This window comes from Rhinoderma darwinii, chromosome 1 (genome assembly GCF_050947455.1).
Source record: "Rhinoderma darwinii isolate aRhiDar2 chromosome 1, aRhiDar2.hap1, whole genome shotgun sequence".
Classification (NCBI taxonomy): Eukaryota; Metazoa; Chordata; class Amphibia; order Anura; family Rhinodermatidae; genus Rhinoderma; species Rhinoderma darwinii.
Window position 1 is genome coordinate 535,071,908 of NC_134687.1, and position 21,595 is coordinate 535,093,502.

Genomic DNA, 21,595 nt, shown 5'->3' on the forward strand with positions numbered 1-21,595 from the left:
CATTTTGTTTACTGCAGAAATGTGTAGCATTTCTCAAAACTGGCATAGTTAGGATCAAAAGGAGTAATTTGCCTTATAAAAGAGACTAGAGCTGATTCTGACTTTTGTTCTTGTTTGTACCCGGCATTATATATTGAATTAAGATAATTGTCATAATAATTCCTTTACGACTTATCAACTTTTGTGTTGCGGTTTAGCACATCTGGTCTAAAACTCAGCTCTAACTGGGTTTAAGGGATTCAATAGAATGGAACTACATACTGTTAAAAATGTATAGAAATGAATGCAAATATTACTAACTCTGCCAGGACCAGGGGTTTCAGAGCACCCTTATGCAACAAATAGCCCCTGCCTCTAATAGAGTGTATCAGTTTATGGTGTGTTCTATGCAGGTCCTTCATGTGTACATTGTATTTAGCTCCTATACCACACTACAGTCATGCTATGGGGCTGTTGAGTGGGGGATCCAAGTACAACTTTTGCACCATGGCTAAACAACTGTAATCTATGTCTCGTGCAAACAAGCAATACTCAGTCTTAGTGTATTATGAGATGTGTTGCCCACTGCCCAGTGTCCCTAGTTCCTTTCAGTCCACCTCTTTTTTTTTTAACTAGTAGGCAATATATATATAAAGTAACAGAGGTTACACATTAAAATGCACTTCTTAAAATATGGTTAAATTACATGAAATGTATGTGCCATCCCTATATCTTAAAAAAATAAAACAAGATATGTATAGTGTACATTTCCTATGTAATTATTACTACGTATACAACGTACACTCAAATATCAACACTTATGGATAATATATAGACTGTTCGTTGTCTATTATAACATTATTATATATAGCCACTTAAGAGCTCGCATTCATCTCCGATCATCATTTTGCACTAGAATGGCCCTTGACGTTGTGGTACACAAGGGGTTATAAAAGAATTTGTACTTGTCCCAGAACTGTCACATCTCACTCATTCCTGTCCTTGAACCCTGGCAATTAAGAGAGCCAACAGGGTGGAAGGAAGCAACTTTGCAAATCAGCCCCGAGCAAGGTGTTCCATGGTTTGCACCCACTGAGAACGTGATGGACAGCAATCTTTTGCAAATCAATTTATGCCATGTTCCTCCTACACTGAATAGATTTGAAAATTGGAAGCAGAAGTCAATTATGTTGAGGAATTAATGCGATTTGGTGAAAATTTTATTAGTTGTTACTGAATATTACAAGGAAAGTCTCTAATGTCCATAGTTTAAAGAACTACTGATCTTTAGTTGTAAATTGGTGTGTTACATGGGAAAATAGATTTTGTAGATATATAGATATATTATATTACTTTTTTTGTGCCATACCTGGTTACATTGAATTTGCATGTGTAGCATTTGTCTCTCATAACTGGCAGATTATAGTGTAGAGTGTAGACTTGCATAGGAAACATAAAATTATATGAACCTTGCCAAATATCAAAGGGGTTGCATCATTACAGACAACCCCTTTTATATTCGAGCCGCTAGTCCAGCTCCATGCAAACATCTGATTTTGCCTGGGGAAGTCACAGCCAACCAAGGGAAATGTAGTATTACCTAGTGGCAATTTAGGTAAATAGCTGCCCATGGTATTTATGGACAGCTCAAGTGCTCAAAGAAGGGGGTCACATAAGCGGGGGACCTTCCCACTATGACGTTCATATGCCCTCATAGGACACAAGGACAAGGGTTGTGATGATGAGACACCTTTAAAGAAGTCTTTTGTTTGTAGAATAATTAAAATATTAATAAATAATAATATAGTTGAAAGGGAACCTGTCACCAGCAATTCACCTATTGAATTCTACTCACCCCTCACTGGCTGCTGCTTTCAAAAGTTCATTGTCGATATCCCCTCTCCTAAACTCCTCCTCCGACTGTAAATAGCGGTCTGTAAACATTTTGCGCCATTTATGGTAATAATCCGGTGTCCCTTTGTGCGCACACCAAAAAAGGACATTGATGCACAAGCAAGGGATTTCATGGGTGCTGGGGATAGACGAAGAGCCTTCAAGCAAAAGTAAGAAGGTGGTATTAACTCAGAAAGACTTGAGGAATGAAGATTTGACTCTTTTCAAACGCACATATGACTCGTTTATGCTCATAAGCATACGGCGCAGGAACACTAAATAACTGAATACTAACTGAATACTAAACCCACTGCCAGACCCCAACCAATCTGAGTTGGACGTGTCTGATCACAGGTTTCACGTCTGACTATATTAAAGGGCCTTTGTCACCAGTTTATCAATTTCCTATCTCCTAACTAATCTAATAGACGCTATGATGCTAATAACTATAGTGTGATTTATTTTTAACGTTTATTATTTGCAAAGTTATGAGCATTTTTCTAAATATGTAAATGAGCCTTTAATAGACAAGTAGGAGGTAACACCAGTGATTCTCCTGAGGTGGAGCCTCCTCACAGCCTCTGACGCTGTCCTATCAGCATGAAGCTGCTTCACACAGTGTGAGAGACTGAGGCTGGAGGGAAGGGGGGGGTCACTTCAAATAGACATATCTCGAGCTCTGAACCACCTAGAACAGCGGCATATGGAAGAGGAGATTCTAATCTTTCATATGACACCAGGATCGCAGTTCTGTGACACAATCGGAGATATCGCCAGTTGAATACACAGTCGGGAATGGAAGCTGTGTACTATATGATCACCCTGTGTTGCTGGGAAGGGGGAGAAGCTGTATGCTGATTGGACAGCGTCAGACAGAAAACATTACACTGCCCAGAGTGAAAAGAGTCACCTCCTGTTTGGCTATTAGATTAGTTAAGAGATAGGGAATTGATAAACTGGTGACAGAGTCCCTTTAACCCCTTAACGCCGAAGGACGGATATATCCGTCCTCAGCAGCTGCTAGTTCGCGCAGGAGGACGGATATATCCGTCCTGTGATCGCGCGGGTACTGCCAGTGTACCCACGCGATCAGCGGCAGGAGCACGGCTGTTATACACAGCCTGGCTCCTGCTGCAACTGCCGGAATCGAAGCGCGCGCCGATTCCGGCAGTTTAACCCATTAAATGCCGCTGTCAATAGTGACAGCGGCATTTAATGTGTTTGACAGAAGGGGGAACTCCCTCTGTCTCCCGATCGGCGCCCCCGCAAACAAATCGCGGGTCGCCGTCGGGTTTCCATGACAGCCGGGGGTCTAACAAAGACCCCCAGGTCTGTCTTCAGCATCTGCCTGTTAGGCGATGCCAGAGGCATGACCTAACAGGTTGCCTGTCAGTTTTACACTGACAGGCAATAATGCTTTGGTATACGAAGTATACCAAAGCATTATATATGCGATCGGCACATCGCATAGTGAAGTCCCCTGGTGGGACTAAAAAAAAAAATGTAAAACAGTTAAATAAAGTTTGTGGAAAAAAAAATAAAAAATTACAGTCAAAGTCAAATAAAACTACTTTTTTGCCCCAAAAAGTGGTTTTATTTAATAAAACGGTCAAAACAAATCACACATACACATATATGGTATCCCCGCGATCGTAACAACTTGACCAATAAAATGAACACATTAATTAAACCGCCGGATGAACGGCGTCCAAAGAAAACGCAAAAAACAACGGCAAAATTCTCTCTTTTCTCCCATTCCCCCCATAAAAAATAAAATAAAAGTTAATCTATAAGTCCTATGTACCCCAAAATAGTACTAATGAAAACTACACATTGTCCCGCAAAAATCAAGCCCACGTACGGCCACATCGACGGAAAAATAAAAAAATGACGGCTCTTGGAATGCGACGATGCAAAAACAAGTAATTTTTTTCTAAAAGGGTTATTATTGTGCAAACGTAGAAAAAACATATAAAACCTCTACATATTTGGTATCCCTGTAATCGTGCCGACCCATAGAATAAAGTTAACATGTTATTTACGCTGCATAGTAAACGGCGTAAATTTAGAACGTGAAAATTAATGCTGGAATAGCTGCTTATTTTCAATTCTCTCCTAAAATAAAGTTAATAAAAGTTAATCAATATATTGTAAGCATCTAAAAATGGTACAATTACAAAATACAACTCGTCCCGGAAAAAACAAGCCCTTATACGGCTATGTCGACGGAATAAAAAAAGAGTTACGACTCTTGGAATGCGACCGTGGAAAAACAAAAAATAATCCTTGGTCATTAACGTGCAAAATGGCCCGGTCATTAAGGGGTTAAAGAGGCTCTGTCACCAGATTTTCAAACCCCCTATCTCGTATTGCTGCAATGTAGATAACAGGAAAGTTTTGTTTTTTTCAAAAACGAGCATTTTTGGCCAAGTTATGAGCATTTTTATATTTATGCAAATGAGCCTTTCTTAAGTACAACTGGGCATGTTTAAAGTTATGTACAAGTGGGCGTGTATTGTGTGTGTACATCTGGGCGCTTTTACTTCTTTTACTAGCTGGGCGTTGTGAATAGAAGTGTATGATGCTGACGAAGCAGCATCATCCACTTCTCTTCGTTAACACCCAGCTTCTGGCAGTGCACAGACACACAGCGTGTTCTCGAGAGATCACGCTGTGACGTCACTTCCTGCCCCAGGTCCTGCATCGTGTCGGACGAGCGAGGAGACATCGGCACCAGGCGACAGAGGCTACAGTTGATTCTGCAGCAGCATCGGCGTTTGCAGGTAAGTCGATGTAGCCAAGGAAGAGAAGAAGTTAGGATCCAGCGCTGTATGGAAAGTAAAACGGAAAACGATTTCCAAGTTTAATAGTCCTTTTTAAAAAGAAATCTAGTAGAGTCCTGGTGTGAAGAAAGCGGGTGGTGGTGTCCTCGGAGCCTACGCGTTTTGGACGGCTTCTGCGTCCTTAGCCAAGTCTACGGACGCAGAAGCTGTCCATACAGCGCTGGATCCTAACTTCTTCTCTTCCTTGTCTCCTACCGTGTGCCGACACGAGGATCCGGGCGCTATCAGCTACACACTCCATTGTGTCAGGTGAGCTGGAGGATTCCTCCCCCCTTTCCTATAAGTCGTTGTAGCCTCTGTCGCCTGGTGCCGATGTGTCCTCGCTCGTCCGACACGATGCAGGACCTGGGGCAGGAAGTGACGTCACAGCGTGATCTCTCGAGAACACGCTGTGTGTCTGTGCACTGCCAGAAGATGGGTGGTAACGAAGAGAAGTGGATGATGCTGATTCGTCAGCATCATACACTTCTATTCACAACGCCCAGCTAGTAAAACAAGTAAAAACGCCTAGATGTACACACACAATACACGCCCACTTGTACTTAACTTTAAACACGCCCAGTTGTACTTAAGAAAGGTTAATTTGCATAAATATAAAAATGCTCATAACTTGGCCAAAAATGCTCGTTTTTGAAAAAAACCAAAACGTTACTGTTATCTACATTGCGGCGCCGATCTGCTGCAATACGAGATAGGGGTTTGAAAATCTGGTGAAAGAGCCTCTTTAAGAAGGAAATTTTAGTGGGTGGAAGATCAGTTCTTCACTAATCTACTAAATACAATACCAAGATATGTTTAATTATTTCTGTTTATATAGCGCACAGTGTTCCACAGTGCTGTACAGAGATTGTCACCATTCAACATCAGTTCTTGTCCGTAGCAGAGTTATAGTTGTAAAAGACAAGCAGATCACTACAAAGGATATTATGTTGGCTCAATGATGGTACATAGCAGAGAGCAACAGCTTCACTACTCGCCTGATTCTGATATTCAAAGGCACAACTCCTGTGATAACTGTATAATATAGGTGCTGCAGTCCCCACTGATTTCGCCAAGAGTCTTGGCAATAGAAGAGATATTAGGAAAAAGACCCCACCGAACCGTACTCCGATATAAAAAATTTAGATAATCAAGTCGGTTGATTCAGGATCATCTTTATTTTAAGACCTGTCTTGTTAGACTTTTTGGCGTATTGCACCCCTTCTTCCAGCAGAAACTAGATTATCAGCAGTGTTGTTCCTGTAGCTACATAACTTAAAGATGTTTTCCCATCATCAATATAAATATTTTTTTAACTCTTTAACAAAAAAGACATGATAAAACAGTAGACATTCCCACAAGTCGGGAGCATATATAGCTTTGCAGAGCCATGATAGTATTTTTAGTAGGGAGCATTGTGAGATAGATTGATACTTAAACATATATAGCATGAATACAAAAATATTTTTTTTTCCTTATGATGGAATTATATAACAATATATTAATATATAAGTACGAGTATGGTGTTAGTGAGAAACCCGTACCTCTTCCTAGATTATTATTTATTAAAGCTCAGTAAATGTGTGTCTCTAGGAGAAGTTGGGATATCTTGTTCAAGGTATTAAAAGCTAGTAAGGAAGAACAAAACTTAAAACAAACACAATCAAAACATGGTGTAGCTATCTTTAGTAAAGATTTTCCCATCATCAATATTTATCACCTATCCACAGGATAGGTGATAAACATCTGATCGGTGGGGGTCCGACAGCTGGGACCCCATCAATCCCGAGAATGAGTTTACCTGGCCGTCCCTGTGCACCCCATATGAATAGAGTGGTACTGCGCTTGCCCGGCCAACGCGCCATTTATTTTCTATGGGGCTGCCGGAGTGACAACTAGGTAAACTCATTCTCGGGTTGGACCCCCACCGATCAGATACTTATCACCGAACCCCTTTAACACGCATACAGTACTTTGTTTACAAATTAAGTAGCTGGAGGTGTTCACCCAATTCTGATACACTTCATGAGCCATTCCCTGACAGCACATAATAAAACCCTATCTATAAACTGCATAACTTTTCACATAAAATTATTTAAGAGGGTCTGTCACCAGATTTCACAATAAAAACTGCATAAATTATTAAATAGCTCTCTAAGACCTGATGTACTTATTTTGTAAATCCATGTCAGAATAACTGTATAAACCTTTTCACAAAATTTTCCTGCCTGATAGTAACATTTTCATTTTATGAGTATATGCATGAGACCAAGTATATGTATGATGTAATCTCAATCTCCTCACACCTAGATCTGACAAGCTTCTATCAGTTTCCTTCTTCCCCTGCACCATGCTGAAATTTCGCACATGCTCAGTACAAGCTGTAGTTTCCCTGGCTCTATTGTGAGAGAGCCTGTCTTCCAGTAGCAGTTTTATTGTGGAATTACGATTTTTAACTCCATCTGCTGCTTTCTTTTACTGCAAAGCTAGGAACAGTGAAGCTTGTACTGAGCATGTGTGAGATTTCAGCATGGTGACTGATAGGAGATTGTTAGCTCTTTGTGAGAGGAGATTAAGATTACATCATACATATACTTGGTCTCATGCATATACTTGGTGCCATAAAATGCTCATTTTATGAGTATATGCATGAGACCAAGTATATGTATGATGTAATCTCAATCTCCTCACACCTAGATCTGACAAGCTTCTATCAGTTTCCCTCTTCCCCCGCACCATGCTGAAATTTCACACATGCTCAGTACAAGCTGTAGTTTCCCTGGCTCTATTGTGAGAGAGCCTGTCTACCAGCAGCAGTTTTAGTGTGGAATTACGATTTTTAACTCCATCTGCTGCTTTCTTTTACTGCAAAGCCAGGAACACTGCAGCTTGTACTGAGCATGTGTGAGATTTCAGCATGGTGACTGATAGGAGATTGTCAGCTCTTTGTGAGAGGAGATTAATATTACATCATACATATACTTGGTCTCATGCATATACTTGGTGCCATAAAATGCTCATTTTTAATATGAGGCAGGAAAACTTTGAGAAAGGATTATACAGCCATTTTGTCATGGATTTTAAAAGTAAGTACACCAGCTTCATCAGGTCTAAGAAATGTATTTAAAATGGTATGCATTTTGTATTGTGAAATCTGGACATAGCCTCTTTACTTACATGTAACAGGAAAATAACATTAAGCATAATGTTTGCATAGGTCATGTACAATACATAGATAGGATTTCCAGGAGAGGCTTTCCCCGCTGCGGCCAAAACGTTTCCCGCTGCAACCATGTCACGTGTTGGAAATTTAAAGGTGACTGACACTTGGCAAATAATATTTGTTCAGATTAGATCTTACCATGACCCAAGATTATCAATATCGTTCCGTCTGAGGTTTCCGTCGGGTTAACCCCTCAACGGAAAGGCAAACTGAAACCTTAGCTTCTGTTTCCCTCACCATTGATCTCAATGGTGATGGAAACGTTGCTAAAGGTTTCAGTTTGTCACTGTTGTGACAGGGTTCCGTTGTTCTTGACGGAACCAATAGCGCAGCCAACGGAAACCTCAGACGAAACCCAACAACGTAAGGGCATCGCTGATGTGAACACAGCCTAACTGGACTGTTATACGAGTTAAGTTGAGTGGCGGTCAAGCAAGAAAAAAACCTTTTTGTGCTGTCATGCAGAACTGTGCAAGCTGAAAAAAAAATGTTTTCATTAACTGGTTTGACTGTAACGTAAGGTGTAGACAGCAGTTTTTCTTTGTAATACTGAATGTGGCCAGTAGATGGCAGATGCGACACTTTAAAGGTACACTAAAATAAAGATAAACATACTGGGGAAGATTTTTGAAAACTTTGCAAGCACAAAAGGATGTTGCCCACAACAAGCTACCTGAATAAGGCTGGAGTCACACATGCCATTTTTAGTGGCAGTTTCTGTTGCAGTTTTTTCTCTAAACACAAGACAGAAGAGAGAAGAGCTATCAGTCTTTTGTTTATACCGTTCCTTCCTTCTTGATCCAGTTCTGACTTTGGCTCAAAGAACTGCATAGAAAATAAAAGCTCTGACCTGACTGCTTATGGGTAGCTGTTTTTTTTATTTTTTTATTATTTACTCCATAATCTGGTATTTTTATGGTTTTAATACATGTGGACAATACAGATAAACAGTAGAAACTTGCTTAAGCTTCAGAAGGTCTCATAACTGAAACTCCTCCTGAAGACCAATGTTCAGCATTAGGGCATGCCCCCACTTGGCGGATTTCCTCCGCAACTGTCCGCATCAATGCCGCACCTAATCCGGGTTGCGGATTACGGCTGCGGATCTGCCCAAAATGTGCAGTAAATTGATGCGGACTAGCTGCTGTGGACTGCGGTAAAAGTGCTTCCCTTCTCTCTATCAGTGCAGGATAGAGAGAAGGGACAGCACTTTCCCTAGTGAAAGTAAACGACTTTCATACTTACCGGCCGTTGTCTTGGTGACGCGTCCCTCTTTCGGCATCCAGCCCTACCTCCCTGGATGACGCGGCAGTCCATGTGACCGCTGCAGCCTGTGATTGGCTGCAGCCGTCACTTACACTGAAACGTCATCCTGGGAAGCCGGACTGGAGACAGAAGCAGGGAGTTCTCGGTAAGTATGAACTTCTATTTTTTGACAGGTTGCTGTATATTGGGATCGGTAGTCACTGTCCAGGGTGCAGAAACAGTTACTGCCGATCGCTTAACTCTTTCAGCACCCTGGACAGTGACTATTTACTGACGTCTCCTAGCAACGCTCCCGTAATTACGGGAGCCCCATTGACTTCCTCAGTCTGGCTGTAGACCTAGAAATACATAGGTCCAGCCAGAATGAAGAAATGTAATGGCAAAAAAGCAAGACGCATCCGCAGCACACATAACATGTGCATGACAGCTGCGGACTTCATTGCGGAATTTAGAATCTCCATTGAAGTCAATGGAGAAATTCCGCCATGAGTCCGCAACCAGTCTGCCACTGGTCCGCAACAGACAGAGCATGCTGCGGACACCAAATTCCGCTCCGCAGCCTATGCTCCGCAGCGGAATTTTACTCAACGTCTAAACGAACACTTCTAAATAGAAATGGAAGTCAATGGAGAAACGGCTCCGCTGCGGATTAACGCTGCAGAGTGTCCGCAGCGGAATTCAAGTGAAGTTCCGCCACGTGTGAACCCAGCCTTATAACTTTTAACATCGTACACCAGTATTGTGTTCTGCTCACTATATGAAAAGGAGTAATTAGGCTTCGTTCACATCTGCGTCAGGGCTCTGTCGATGGGTTCCCTCGGAGTTTTCCATCAGGGGAACCCATGAATGGAGATTTCCGTTTGCATTACCATTGATTTCAATGGTGACGGATCCAGTGCAAATGGTTTCCGTCCGTCACCTTTGTTTAAGGATTCCGTCGTTTTGACGGAATCAATTGCGCTATTCATTCCGTCAAAACAACTAAATGCATTGTGGAAAATCCACAGTATTTACGCTACATGTGAACTTTTACTTGAAAGTCATTAAAGGCGTTTTCCCATCAGGGATATTTATGGCATATCTACAGGATATGCCATAAATGTCAGATAGATGTGGGTCTCACCTCTGGGACCCGCACCTATCTCTAGACCGGGGCCACCTAAAACCCCGTTCTTCCTCTCTGTGTTCCCGCTGCCACTTGTAATTTCTGATCATGTAAGTAGAAAACAGCATAGCTCGCATGCTACGCTGCTTCCGTAACTGCCATTCACTTCTATGGGAGTTACGTAAACAGCACTATCCTGTTTTCTACTTACATGGTCGGAAATTACAAGTGGCAGCGGGAACACAGAGAGGAAGAACGGGGTTTAGGGGGCCCCTTTCTAGAGATAGGTGCGGGTCCCAGAGGTGGGACCTGCATCTGTCTGAAATTGATGGCATATCCTGTGGATATGCCATAAATGTCCCTGATGGGAAACCCCTTTAAATTCAGTTTTTTTTTTATTCTTTCCATTCCACCTTTCCATAACTATCCGGTTTGGTTGCTCTCCAGTAGACTCCATAGAGCCATGGTTTCCATGTTTACTCCCAATAAAACATACTGAAGCAGCTCTTTATAACCCCTTAATGACCAGGCCTATTTTTTTGTTATTTTATTGCCGAATTCCAAGAGCTATAACTTTTTCATTTATCCATTGACATAACCGTATGAGGACTTGTTTTTTGCGGAACCTGTTGAACTTTAATTATACCATTTTTGGATACATATAATCTATTGATTAACTATTATTGCTTTTTTTTTTTTTAGAGAATTTGCATTTAGAATTTATGCCATTTACTATGCGGCGTAAATAACAGGTTACCTTTATTTTATGGGTCGATACGATTACGGCGACACTAAACATGTATATGTTTTTATGTTTTACTACTTTTGAACAATAAAAACACTTTTAAACAAAAATAATATGTTTTTGCATCGCAACATTCCAAGAGCCATAACTTTAGTATTTTTCACACAAAGTAGCCATATCTGGGCTTTTTTTTTTGGAGGTGAAGATGTAGTTTTCATTGGTTTTTGGGGTGCATAGAATGTGTTATTTAACTTTTATTCTATTTTTTGGAGGGGTGGAAAAACAGAATTCTGAGGTTGTTCTTTGCGTTTTTTGTACGGCATTCAACCCAGGTTAACTTTTTCGTCTGGGTCATTACAATCTATCGCACCAAAACAATATATGTGTTTTTTTTATTTTATTTTATTTGTTTACACTGTTACAAAATAAAACCACTTTTTATGGGAAAAAGAATTTTGTTTTACTTTATACTGTACACTTTTTTTTCTTTTTTTTTATTAACTTTCTTTAGCTGTATTTAATATTTTTTTTATTTATTCCCACTAGGTGGCTTTACAATGCAATATTCTAATCGCTGAAATAATTCTTTGGTATGCTAAGTATACCAAAGCATTACCACCTGACAGTGTAAGACTGACAGACAGTCTATTAGGACTAATAGGCATATAGTGATGGCAGGCCTGGGAGCCTTTGTTAGGCCCCGGACTTCCATGGCTACACATCGGCGGACAGCGATTGCTGGCTGCCGATGGGTGACAGAGGGATTTCCCTCCCTCTGTCAAAGCACTTAAATTCTGTGGTTGCTATTGACCGCAGAATTTAAGGGGTTAAACGGCCGAGATTGGAAGTTGCAGTGGGAGCTCGGCTGTTAGTCACAGCAGGGCTCCTGTGGTGATTACGCAGCCATAGCTTCTGTACCCGCGTGATCACTATCACGTACATGCATGTTGGGATGCAGAAAAGGAAACCTTGTGATGTACTTGTACGTAATAATGCAGAATTGGTTAAATGAATGACTCTGAACTTGTAGGCTGGGCACAAAGACAAAAAAATAATTCTTTGTATTCTTGCGGACGCTAATAAAAGGAGTAAAACCCAGTTTATGAGATTTATATTGCGGTACAAATGACCTGTTTCCAATATACACTTTGCTGTTCAGTCTTAAGACACTAATTAATGCAATTCCCCATCTATTGGCCAACATGTTGTGTCTCCTTGTCTTGTAACCTATGACTCGGATTTCGCCATGATCAGTTATCATCACTTCCAGCAGCAAAATAATGATGTTTTCCCACTTAGCTTTGTCTAATTTATGCCATAAACAGTTCATTGGATGTTAACGCTCATTCCAGGGAGCAGTGTGTAATTTCAGCTTAGTTATTTTTTCTCTATTGATTTAAACTGATCCCTGTGTTGAACCTTTTCAAGATCTCCCTTTACAATACATCTTTTAACCATGATTGTCTAGAAGTAGCTGTCAACCTTCCAGGTCACTCTGAGACTTAATTGTTCTGATCATATTTTCATCTTTTCATCTTTCTCACAGTTACTGCTGAGGAACTTTATCCGCATGAAGCGTTGTGTCATGGTGCTCATCAATGCAGCCTACTATATTAACAGTTGCTTTGATTGGGACTCACCCCAAAGGAGTCTTGCTGCTTTCTTGGTATGATAATCCTCTACTGTCTTACATAATTATCTCATCCGTTCTGTTTTCTAAAAGGAATGTAAGTTATAAATGTCATCTCCCTAACCCGGTGCACAACAATTAATGAGGAGTCCACATTAACGCGTCCTTTAATTCCCAGTCCCTCAAAGCTGATGAACAGAAGATACACTACCACCATTCCGCCTGTCTGTCTGTCTGTCTGTCCGTCTATGCACTTTGGCATGAAATAGCAAGTAGTGTATAGTTACTTTTCATCTTCATCTGTCAGTAATTATTATTATTATTATTATTATTATTATTATTATTATTATTATTATAATTAAAATAGAGATAGATAGATTTTGAGATATAGATAGATGATAGATAGATAGATAGATAGATAGATAGATAGATAGATAGATAGGAGATAGATAGATATGAGATAGATAGATAGATAGATAGATAGATAGATAGATAGATAGATAGATAGATAGATAGATAGATAGATAGATAGATAGATAGATAGATGATAGATATGAGATAGATAGATAGATAGATAGATAGATAGATAGATAGATAGATAGATAGATAGATAGATAGATAGATAGATAGATAGATATTAGATAGATAGATAGATATTAGATAGATAGATAGATAGATAGATAGATAGATAGATAGATAGATAGATAGATAGATAGATAGATAGATAGATATTAGATAGATAGATAGATAGATATTAGATAGATAGATAGATATTAGATAGATAGATAGATAGATAGATAGATAGATAGATAGATAGATAGATAGATATGATATAGATAGATAGATAGATAGATAGATAGATAGATAGATAGATATGAGATAGATAGATAGATAGATAGATAGATAGATAGATAGATAGATAGATAGATAGATAGATAGATATTAGATAGATAGATATTAGATAGATAGATATTAGATAGATAGATATTAGATAGATAGATAGATAGATAGATAGATAGATAGATAGATAGATAGATAGATAGATAGATAGATAGATAGATAGATAGATATTAGATAGATAGATAGATAGATAGATAGATAGATAGATAGATAGATAGATAGATAGATAGATATTAGATAGATATTAGATAGATAGATAGATAGATAGATATTAGATAGATAGATAGATAGATATTAGATAGATAGATAGATAGATAGATAGATAGATAGATAGATAGATAGATAGATAGATAGATAGATAGATAGATATTAGATAGATATTAGATAGATAGATAGATAGATAGATAGATATTAGATAGATAGATAGATAGATATTAGATAGATAGATAGATAGATATTAGATAGATAGATAGATAGATAGATAGATAGATAGATAGATAGATAGATAGATAGATATTAGATAGATAGATAGATAGATAGATAGATAGATATTAGATAGATAGATATTAGATAGATAGATAGATAGATAGATAGATGGATAGATATTAGATAGATAGATAGATAGATAGATAGATAGATAGATATGAGACAGCATGGACACAAGATTCTTATTATCATTAGCAGGAGAAGAAGGATTCTATCTATCTCTACATCTTTCTATTTCGCTCGCTCTCTCTCTCTCTCTCTCTCTCTCTCTCTCTCTCTCTCTCTCTCTCTCTCTCGCTCTATATATATATATATATATATCCCTCTGTCTACCTGTTATGTAATTTTCTGTGACCACTATGTCTCTAGTTATGTAGAATTAGTATTTATAGGCAGGATTATCATGACTTTGTTGTACATTATCTGTTTTTTATCTATCACTTTAAGATAAATGAAATCTCAGTTATGTATTTTACTGATTTAAATATAAAAGCTAAAAGTTAAAACTGTGAGCATTTACCGCAGAGCTGCTATTTAATCCTTTTTATCAGTAACCTGGCATTAATCTGTCATTATTATAAATATTAAATGACTGCAGAGGACGTCTTCTATGTCGCCCTTATTGGGGAGGCACTGTTGCTTTAATGTTTTACTTAGCTGGTGTGCAAGGACATTTTAAGGTAATATGGTTTGGTTTGGTATTTGAAAAAATGAAGTTTAATCTCTATATGCCTGATGGGGCTTCCCTTCACTTGGAACATTGTTAGAATCATAATTAATTTGAAGAGAAGAAATTGAACATCAGTGCCATATGCGTATAATGTACCTTATGCCAGGTCTTCACTGGCAGCAGGTAAAGGTCATCTCTGGGTACGCACTGAAGAAAATAACGTGAGACTAAGTTTTAATGAGAAAATGTAGTTTATAATTTATATGATATATTTTATGCATGGCGGTGGTGCAGTAGGTACGTGCTCTTCACCTTTGTCTGTAGGAGATGGTATACAGTACTAAACAGCTGATTAGGAGCTTCAGGAATTTAACCCCTGCAGTGACACTGGTGACAAGGACTGAGTTGTGATCTGACAAAGGGGCTCTTATTGCTGTATTAGTTATGTTTAATATAACTACAATTCTACTGCATAGCATTATTACAAAAAATATAGAAAAAATGTACTTTATATATATATATATATATATATATATATAATGTATATATACACCCAAAAATTATTTATATATCATATTACAATTCTTATTTATTTATTTGATTTGACAAATTCAAATATAATATTTATTCCTGCAGCTATAAAAAAAAGGCACTATTAATTTGTGTTGGCTATGTAGTTGTGTGTTCTATACATTTCGCAGAACTACAGATATAGCAGAGCTGAATTCATTATTTAACTCCTTAGGGCTACATGGTTTGTGCATCTTCATACCTCCCTCTGTTATTGCCGTGGGTATACCAGGAGTCCTATGTAAAACCACAGACAGCACATCATGATCTCACAATGAATTGGGCCAAATGGACAAACTGAGCTTTGCTACGTCTATAAGTCAAGCATATACAACTTTTTTAGGATTTCACGTGGACTACAGGCATGCATCACCAGTGAAAGTAAATATAACCATTGGTGAGGGAGAGGAGAACATATATATGTAGACCTTTAAAGGATATCTATATCTATGTCGTCCTCTCCCTCAGCTATAGTTACATCTATACAGATGTAGCAATCTTTAACTTGACTCTTAACACGCTACGAGTCTATTTCTTATTACAATTTCAAAAACTGTTCAATAAAAATCTATTGAAACTAAATAAAGTGTGGCAAGAAACATTAACTTGACTTTTTCAATGGCTTTTGTTGTGTGATATCACGTTGCAGCAAGTTATCAGTCAAGTTAAACTTTGCTACATCTGTACGTAAACTTTTAGAATTCCCAGTAGGCATTTATTTTACTCACGCAGCACTCATAAGAGAACTTATATTACATGCTAAATAATTCATACAATTTATATGCAGTTTATATACTGTATTATACTTTATTAGACAATTCATAGATTGTAAACATTTATAGATATTATTAATATTATTAATATACTCAAATAAGGAAAGTTTTTTTTTCATAGTAAATTGCTTAAAATGTTATTTAAAACAATCAGGACTTGTATTGTCGAGGTTACCTATAGTCTATATTTGAACTGTACAACGTTCTTCCTAAGGGCACGTTCAGACGTGGAGGAGTTTTTCCGCTGCAAATGTTGGGCAATTACGCAACGAATCTGCACCAACATTTGCATGTTTGACAGGTAATTCAGACGTTGCAGATATCACAGCGGACTTGCCACAGATTTCAGTTTTTGCATTGCAAAGGCTGAAATACGCAGTGAAATTCCTCTTCTTCTCCGCAACATACAGTGCATGCTGCGGAGGGAAAATTCTGCACCGCAGCCGATGGTCCGCAGCAGAGTTTTCCGCAACGTCTGAATTAACTTTCCTACAAATGTATAGAAACAAATGTAAAAAACGGCCGCTGGAGAATTCCACTGCGGACTGTCGGCAGCGGAATACAACAGCAATTCCGCCACGTGTGAATATGCCCTTATTGTTACAGGCAGCAAGTTACTAGAGGAGCGTCGTGCTGTGTCTTTTGATTCATCAGTGAGAACTGAACGGTTGTTCTATTGGATTATTGTTGTGAAGTTAAAATTAGAATGTTATTAAATTATTTGTATTGATGTAGATGAGTTGCATCATATTGTTGCAGAGTTTAATTTTTATTTAACGTTTTTGATATCATGTGTTTTCTTCATTGTTACTCATGTCATCCTGTTTATCCCCAGGTAAACCTAATACATTATCTTAACCCCTAACATATTTAGTGGCATTTATGGCAACTTATTATTACTAATAGTAATGTTGATGAAAAATGTGTGATGCCCATGGTAGCCAACTAGATGACTGACTTCATTTTTAAAGGGGTCATTTATGGTTTATTTTCATTGTTTTTATTCTTTTACATATTAGCTCCACCATGTCTAGGGATTATTGATCCATTTCATCCATATTAGTCTTCATAAATAAACTGAATTACACAAAAAAAAAAAAAGGCAAAATGGAATATATATATATGTTAAATATTATATATAAAAATGTCACCCTAGGAACTAGTAGAGATGTGTAAGAGCTGAGTTTGTCATTGAGGCCGTGTCCACATTAATGTTTATGTATATATTTTTTTGTTACAGAATGTTTCGGTTAAAGCAATTGATCATGACAGTTTATTAAGCGGATCCTATTCATTTCTATAGGACAAACTGCTGCCAAAGTGCATCTAATTTTAGTAATCAAAAGACGTACAGATGTAGCCACGTTTATCTTGACTGGTAACTTGCTGCAGCGTGATATCACACAACAAAAGCCATTGAAAAAGTCAAGTTAAAGTTTCTTGCCACTGTGTATTTAATGCGTTAAAAGTCAAGATAAAGATGGCTACATCTGTACTGCAAGAAAGTTCTAGAAATCTGCTGCTATTGTCCATTGTGAATAGTTTTACCTGCAGTCCCTATACAATCACAGATAGCATGTTAAGATTTCATGATGATTATGTCGAATGACACACTCAGCCTGTTTCACCTGTACTGGATTAGCCCTGCTATATATGTACCTACAAAGCTGCCTGCCTTTAACTTAATATCAGGAAATCTAGTTTTAGTAGATGCATTGTATTGTGTCTTGTTTCTTTGCTCTTTTCCTCTTCCTCTATTGCTTTCATTTCTCACTGTAACGAGCGCAAAAAATAATTGGACAAGCGAGCCATCAGTAAAAGGACACACTTAAGCAAGCGTCAATGAATTATTCTACAGGACAAACTTTAATCTTTAAAAGTGATTGTAGATAATTTGTGGTACCATCTGTCCATTTGGAATTGTTTTAGCCTTTTCAGTCGTTCTAAGTGCTGCTGTGTTTAACATTAACATTTGATATTTTACACATTTAATTTCCGTACTGCTGTGTGTTCCTCTGGGAATAGTGTTCTACTGCTACATGAGAGAGACAAAGTATTGATCAGTTAACATTTCAGCTACATTTATGTATGTCGCAAAATTAATGAAAATGCCAGACAAAAATGTCAGAGTGCAGAAAAAGGTAGAATTTAAATGTGGTTGTTTAATGAAAAGTTTAAGATGTGCATTATCAAAAAAACGCGCCCTTGCCTTTTATGTAGCGCTCATAACCGAATGAGAGAAGGAAGGTGCATATTTTACTTAGAGGAACATTGAACATGAAATATGAAGGGAAGACTAATCTAACTGGATTTGGTATTCAGAAATTGCTTTTACAAAGCACCCTTGGTATAGTTATGACAATTAGGGACTTGACTGGCATTTTGCTCCACTTGAAATACAAGACGTATTCCCTACTTTACAGCGCTCTCGTACATTGCCAGTATGCCCCTATACAATAGACTGATTCCAGCTTCAGCCGCACAAGAGATCGCTTCCATTAAAATAAGTGTCATTAAAATCTTCTTTGGCACCAGTAAGCGGCAAACATTGACCTATACGTCCTGTCTGTTTTCTGCTTTTATTAATCTTGCTCTCTTCCCCTGCATTAGAGTGCTGGTGTGCTGCGCAGTGCATTTATCTCACTGTTTACTTTTCACAATTGCTTTCCCTCTATTATAATGAGTCTGCTTCCGTCCTCTACAGGAAAGTTACGTTTGCTACTTCTGTGAATCGGAAAAGAGTTGGATTCCTGAAAATGCTATATTTTTCAATAGTTAGATAACTTTTCATAAATTGATCAGGGGCTCATGTAAAAGAGAGAGTGGTGGGTGGAAAATGTGGTTATTCAGCCTTAAAAGGGGTGTCCCCTTTGGACAATGCCTACTTGATAGAAGGGTCCCTTGACTATAAGCTAAAGTTTCCCCCTGCTGGGGCCCTCAGTGATCAGTGTAATGTGTATGGAAATATGGCAGTACATGTTCAATTTCCCTGCAGCACCACCACAGGGGAAATTAAGCATTACACAGTGTCCATTCATATCAATGGGTTGTCTGTGTAATGTAGGTCCTCCAGATAGAGAGATGCTTTTTCTACACTCTGGTCAAGAGATGAAAATTCTGAACAGGGGACCCCCTCTATTAACTCTAAAAACTAGACACCACCTGTAGAATTTATAATACTTGTAGGTATAAAAGCAAATTGTATGACAAAATATTTTGCAACATTTTTACAACAGCACGTCATTTTGCATTGGTGCCCAGGAACTTCAAGTTATGCCGTTGATTACTGTGCACTAAAGTTGTCATGCCACATTTTTCTTTCCAAACGGTGCCACCTATTCTTTTATATATATATATATATATATATATATATATATATATATATATATATATATATATATATATATATATATATATAAATGAATCTCGTACTGTACTTTGGCCTAATCTTAAAGTTTGCTGGGGAATTTAGAGTATGACTACCCGTTGCCCTCCGTTTAGCTGCTTGTGCCGCTAATTGACTGATTCCCGGGCCCTCTCTGGCCACAGCGCTTCTCAGACTACCCGATGCACACAGTGCTTCAGTAGTCCAAAACACTCTTACCTATTAGCGATTGGCTGGCGCTGCTAACATGTGCAGCACCAGTCTACAGTCTGTGTCCCTTTTAAATACCCTATACTACTATAATAGCAGTCTGCAGTCTGCTAATGGATTGACAAGGAAACCGACAAAAACTGGAAATTCTCAGCAGCATTGCTTCTTATAATCAGGACACTTCCGCTACTAAAGGGACAGATACAAAATTAACATGTTACATAGATTTTTTTCTATATTTTACTACTTTTACAAGTAAAAACCGAAGTGTAAAAGCGAAAATTAATTTTGTGTCGCCAAATTCGAAGAGCCATAACTTTTTTATTTTTCCGTCGATTAAGTGGTATGAGGGCTTATTTTTTGCGGGATAAGCTGTCGTTTTTAATAATACCATTTTGGTGTACATGCGACGGTTTGATCTTTTTTTATTTCATTTTTATTTCATTTTTTGTGGCAGACTAGGTGACCAAAAAATAGAGATTCTGGCATTTACAATTTTTTTTTTTACGGCGTTCACCGTGCGGGTTAAATAATAATATATTGTAATAGTTTAGACTTTTACGGACGCGGCGATACCAATTATGTTTATTTATTTAATTTTTTACTATGCTCTAGGGGGAAAATGGGAAAAGGGAGGTTTTTTTAACTTTTAATATTCTGAAGCGTCGGCTGTAACAAACAGCCGACACCGGCATCGTATGGAGCGGCTTCACTCCGTGAGCCCGCTCCATACTTCCCCTACCCGACTTTGGCGTATGGATACGTCAAATGTCGGGAAGGGGGTAAACACATATATGTATTTCCAGCCGTACTTTCCTGCAGGAATAAGAACGTGTTTTTATGTTCATACTTTTTAGAGCCACCGATCAGACCAGAGAAGCGAGCTTCACATTTAATTAAGAGGTGTTTAATAGAACTCTTCTCAGACAAGTCATTTTGGGGTTTTTATTTCCTTCTGCTATTGCAGTGCAAACAATACATTAACAGATGTTGTGCTTAGTGAAGGATAATTTGTATCCTTCTTTTTGTCAGAATCGTATGACCTTAATTGGGTCATTGTCACTGACTGTAACTTATTTGAGTCTTTAGAAACTTTGTAAAGATCAATTAGTAAACTGCTGTTTCTCTAAAGTATTAGCAAATTATTTATTAGACATTGATGCAGTCTTTGCTTGTAAACTGAAATACCACTTTTTACACTGTGCCCTCTATGTGTGATAAATGTGTACACTAGAGGGCAGTGCTCCTCCACAGACAACTTGCTGTGCAGTATTGGAAGAGCTGAGATTTTAATTAAACCACATTGCTTATGATTGATCAGTGTTGTTGCATGGGAAGAACATTTGCTCAGTGTATATTTATCTCAGAGCGTGGCCTGCACATTAGAGCAGACGTAGCAACAGGTAGGCCACTTTCTAATTAGCTGTAATTGCAAATTAACCAAAGAGAGGAGCAGTATTCTCATAGTGCTTAGCAAACTACTGAACACTTTTTTATTGTATGAATATCAGATCTTAAAATCTTCAAAGTTTATGTTTCAATCCTCTTCTGTAACCAACTACAAAACACAAGACAATCAGTAAAATATGTACATCAGTTACGCCATCTGTCTTCCATGAAGCGCAATGGTGGCTGGCAGTTCTGCAGCTTTTATCATTCTTAATAGATCAGTGACATAACAAGTTATACTAGAATTAAAACACATATAAGTAGTCTATTCTACACTGTGAAGGGAAATACATTTTTCACACATTAGCAATTGGAAAACGCATATGACAAGACACTGTGCGTTCTGCCCATGTCTGTTCCCAAGGACAACTTGCAGAATTTTGAAAGCGTCTATATGCAGTGTAAGGATGGCAAAGAAAAAGCTAAATATTTACAAAGTTACTTAACTGTGAAATATTTTTTGAAGTGGAATCCCACTATAAAGCCTTA

The 21,595-nt window shown here is 38.2% G+C and overlaps 1 protein-coding gene across 2 annotated transcripts in view; it reads left to right on the top strand.

Moving 5' to 3' along the window:
* The window catches only part of MCTP1 (multiple C2 and transmembrane domain containing 1), an 857,273-nt gene that overhangs the window by 551,891 nt on the left and 283,787 nt on the right, over positions 1–21,595 (top strand). For both annotated transcript variants that reach the window (XM_075837154.1, XM_075837162.1), the window contains exon 16: positions 12,580–12,699. In XM_075837154.1, the coding sequence (XP_075693269.1) occupies positions 12,580–12,699 (120 nt within the window). The remainder of the gene's footprint in view (positions 1–12,579; positions 12,700–21,595) is intronic.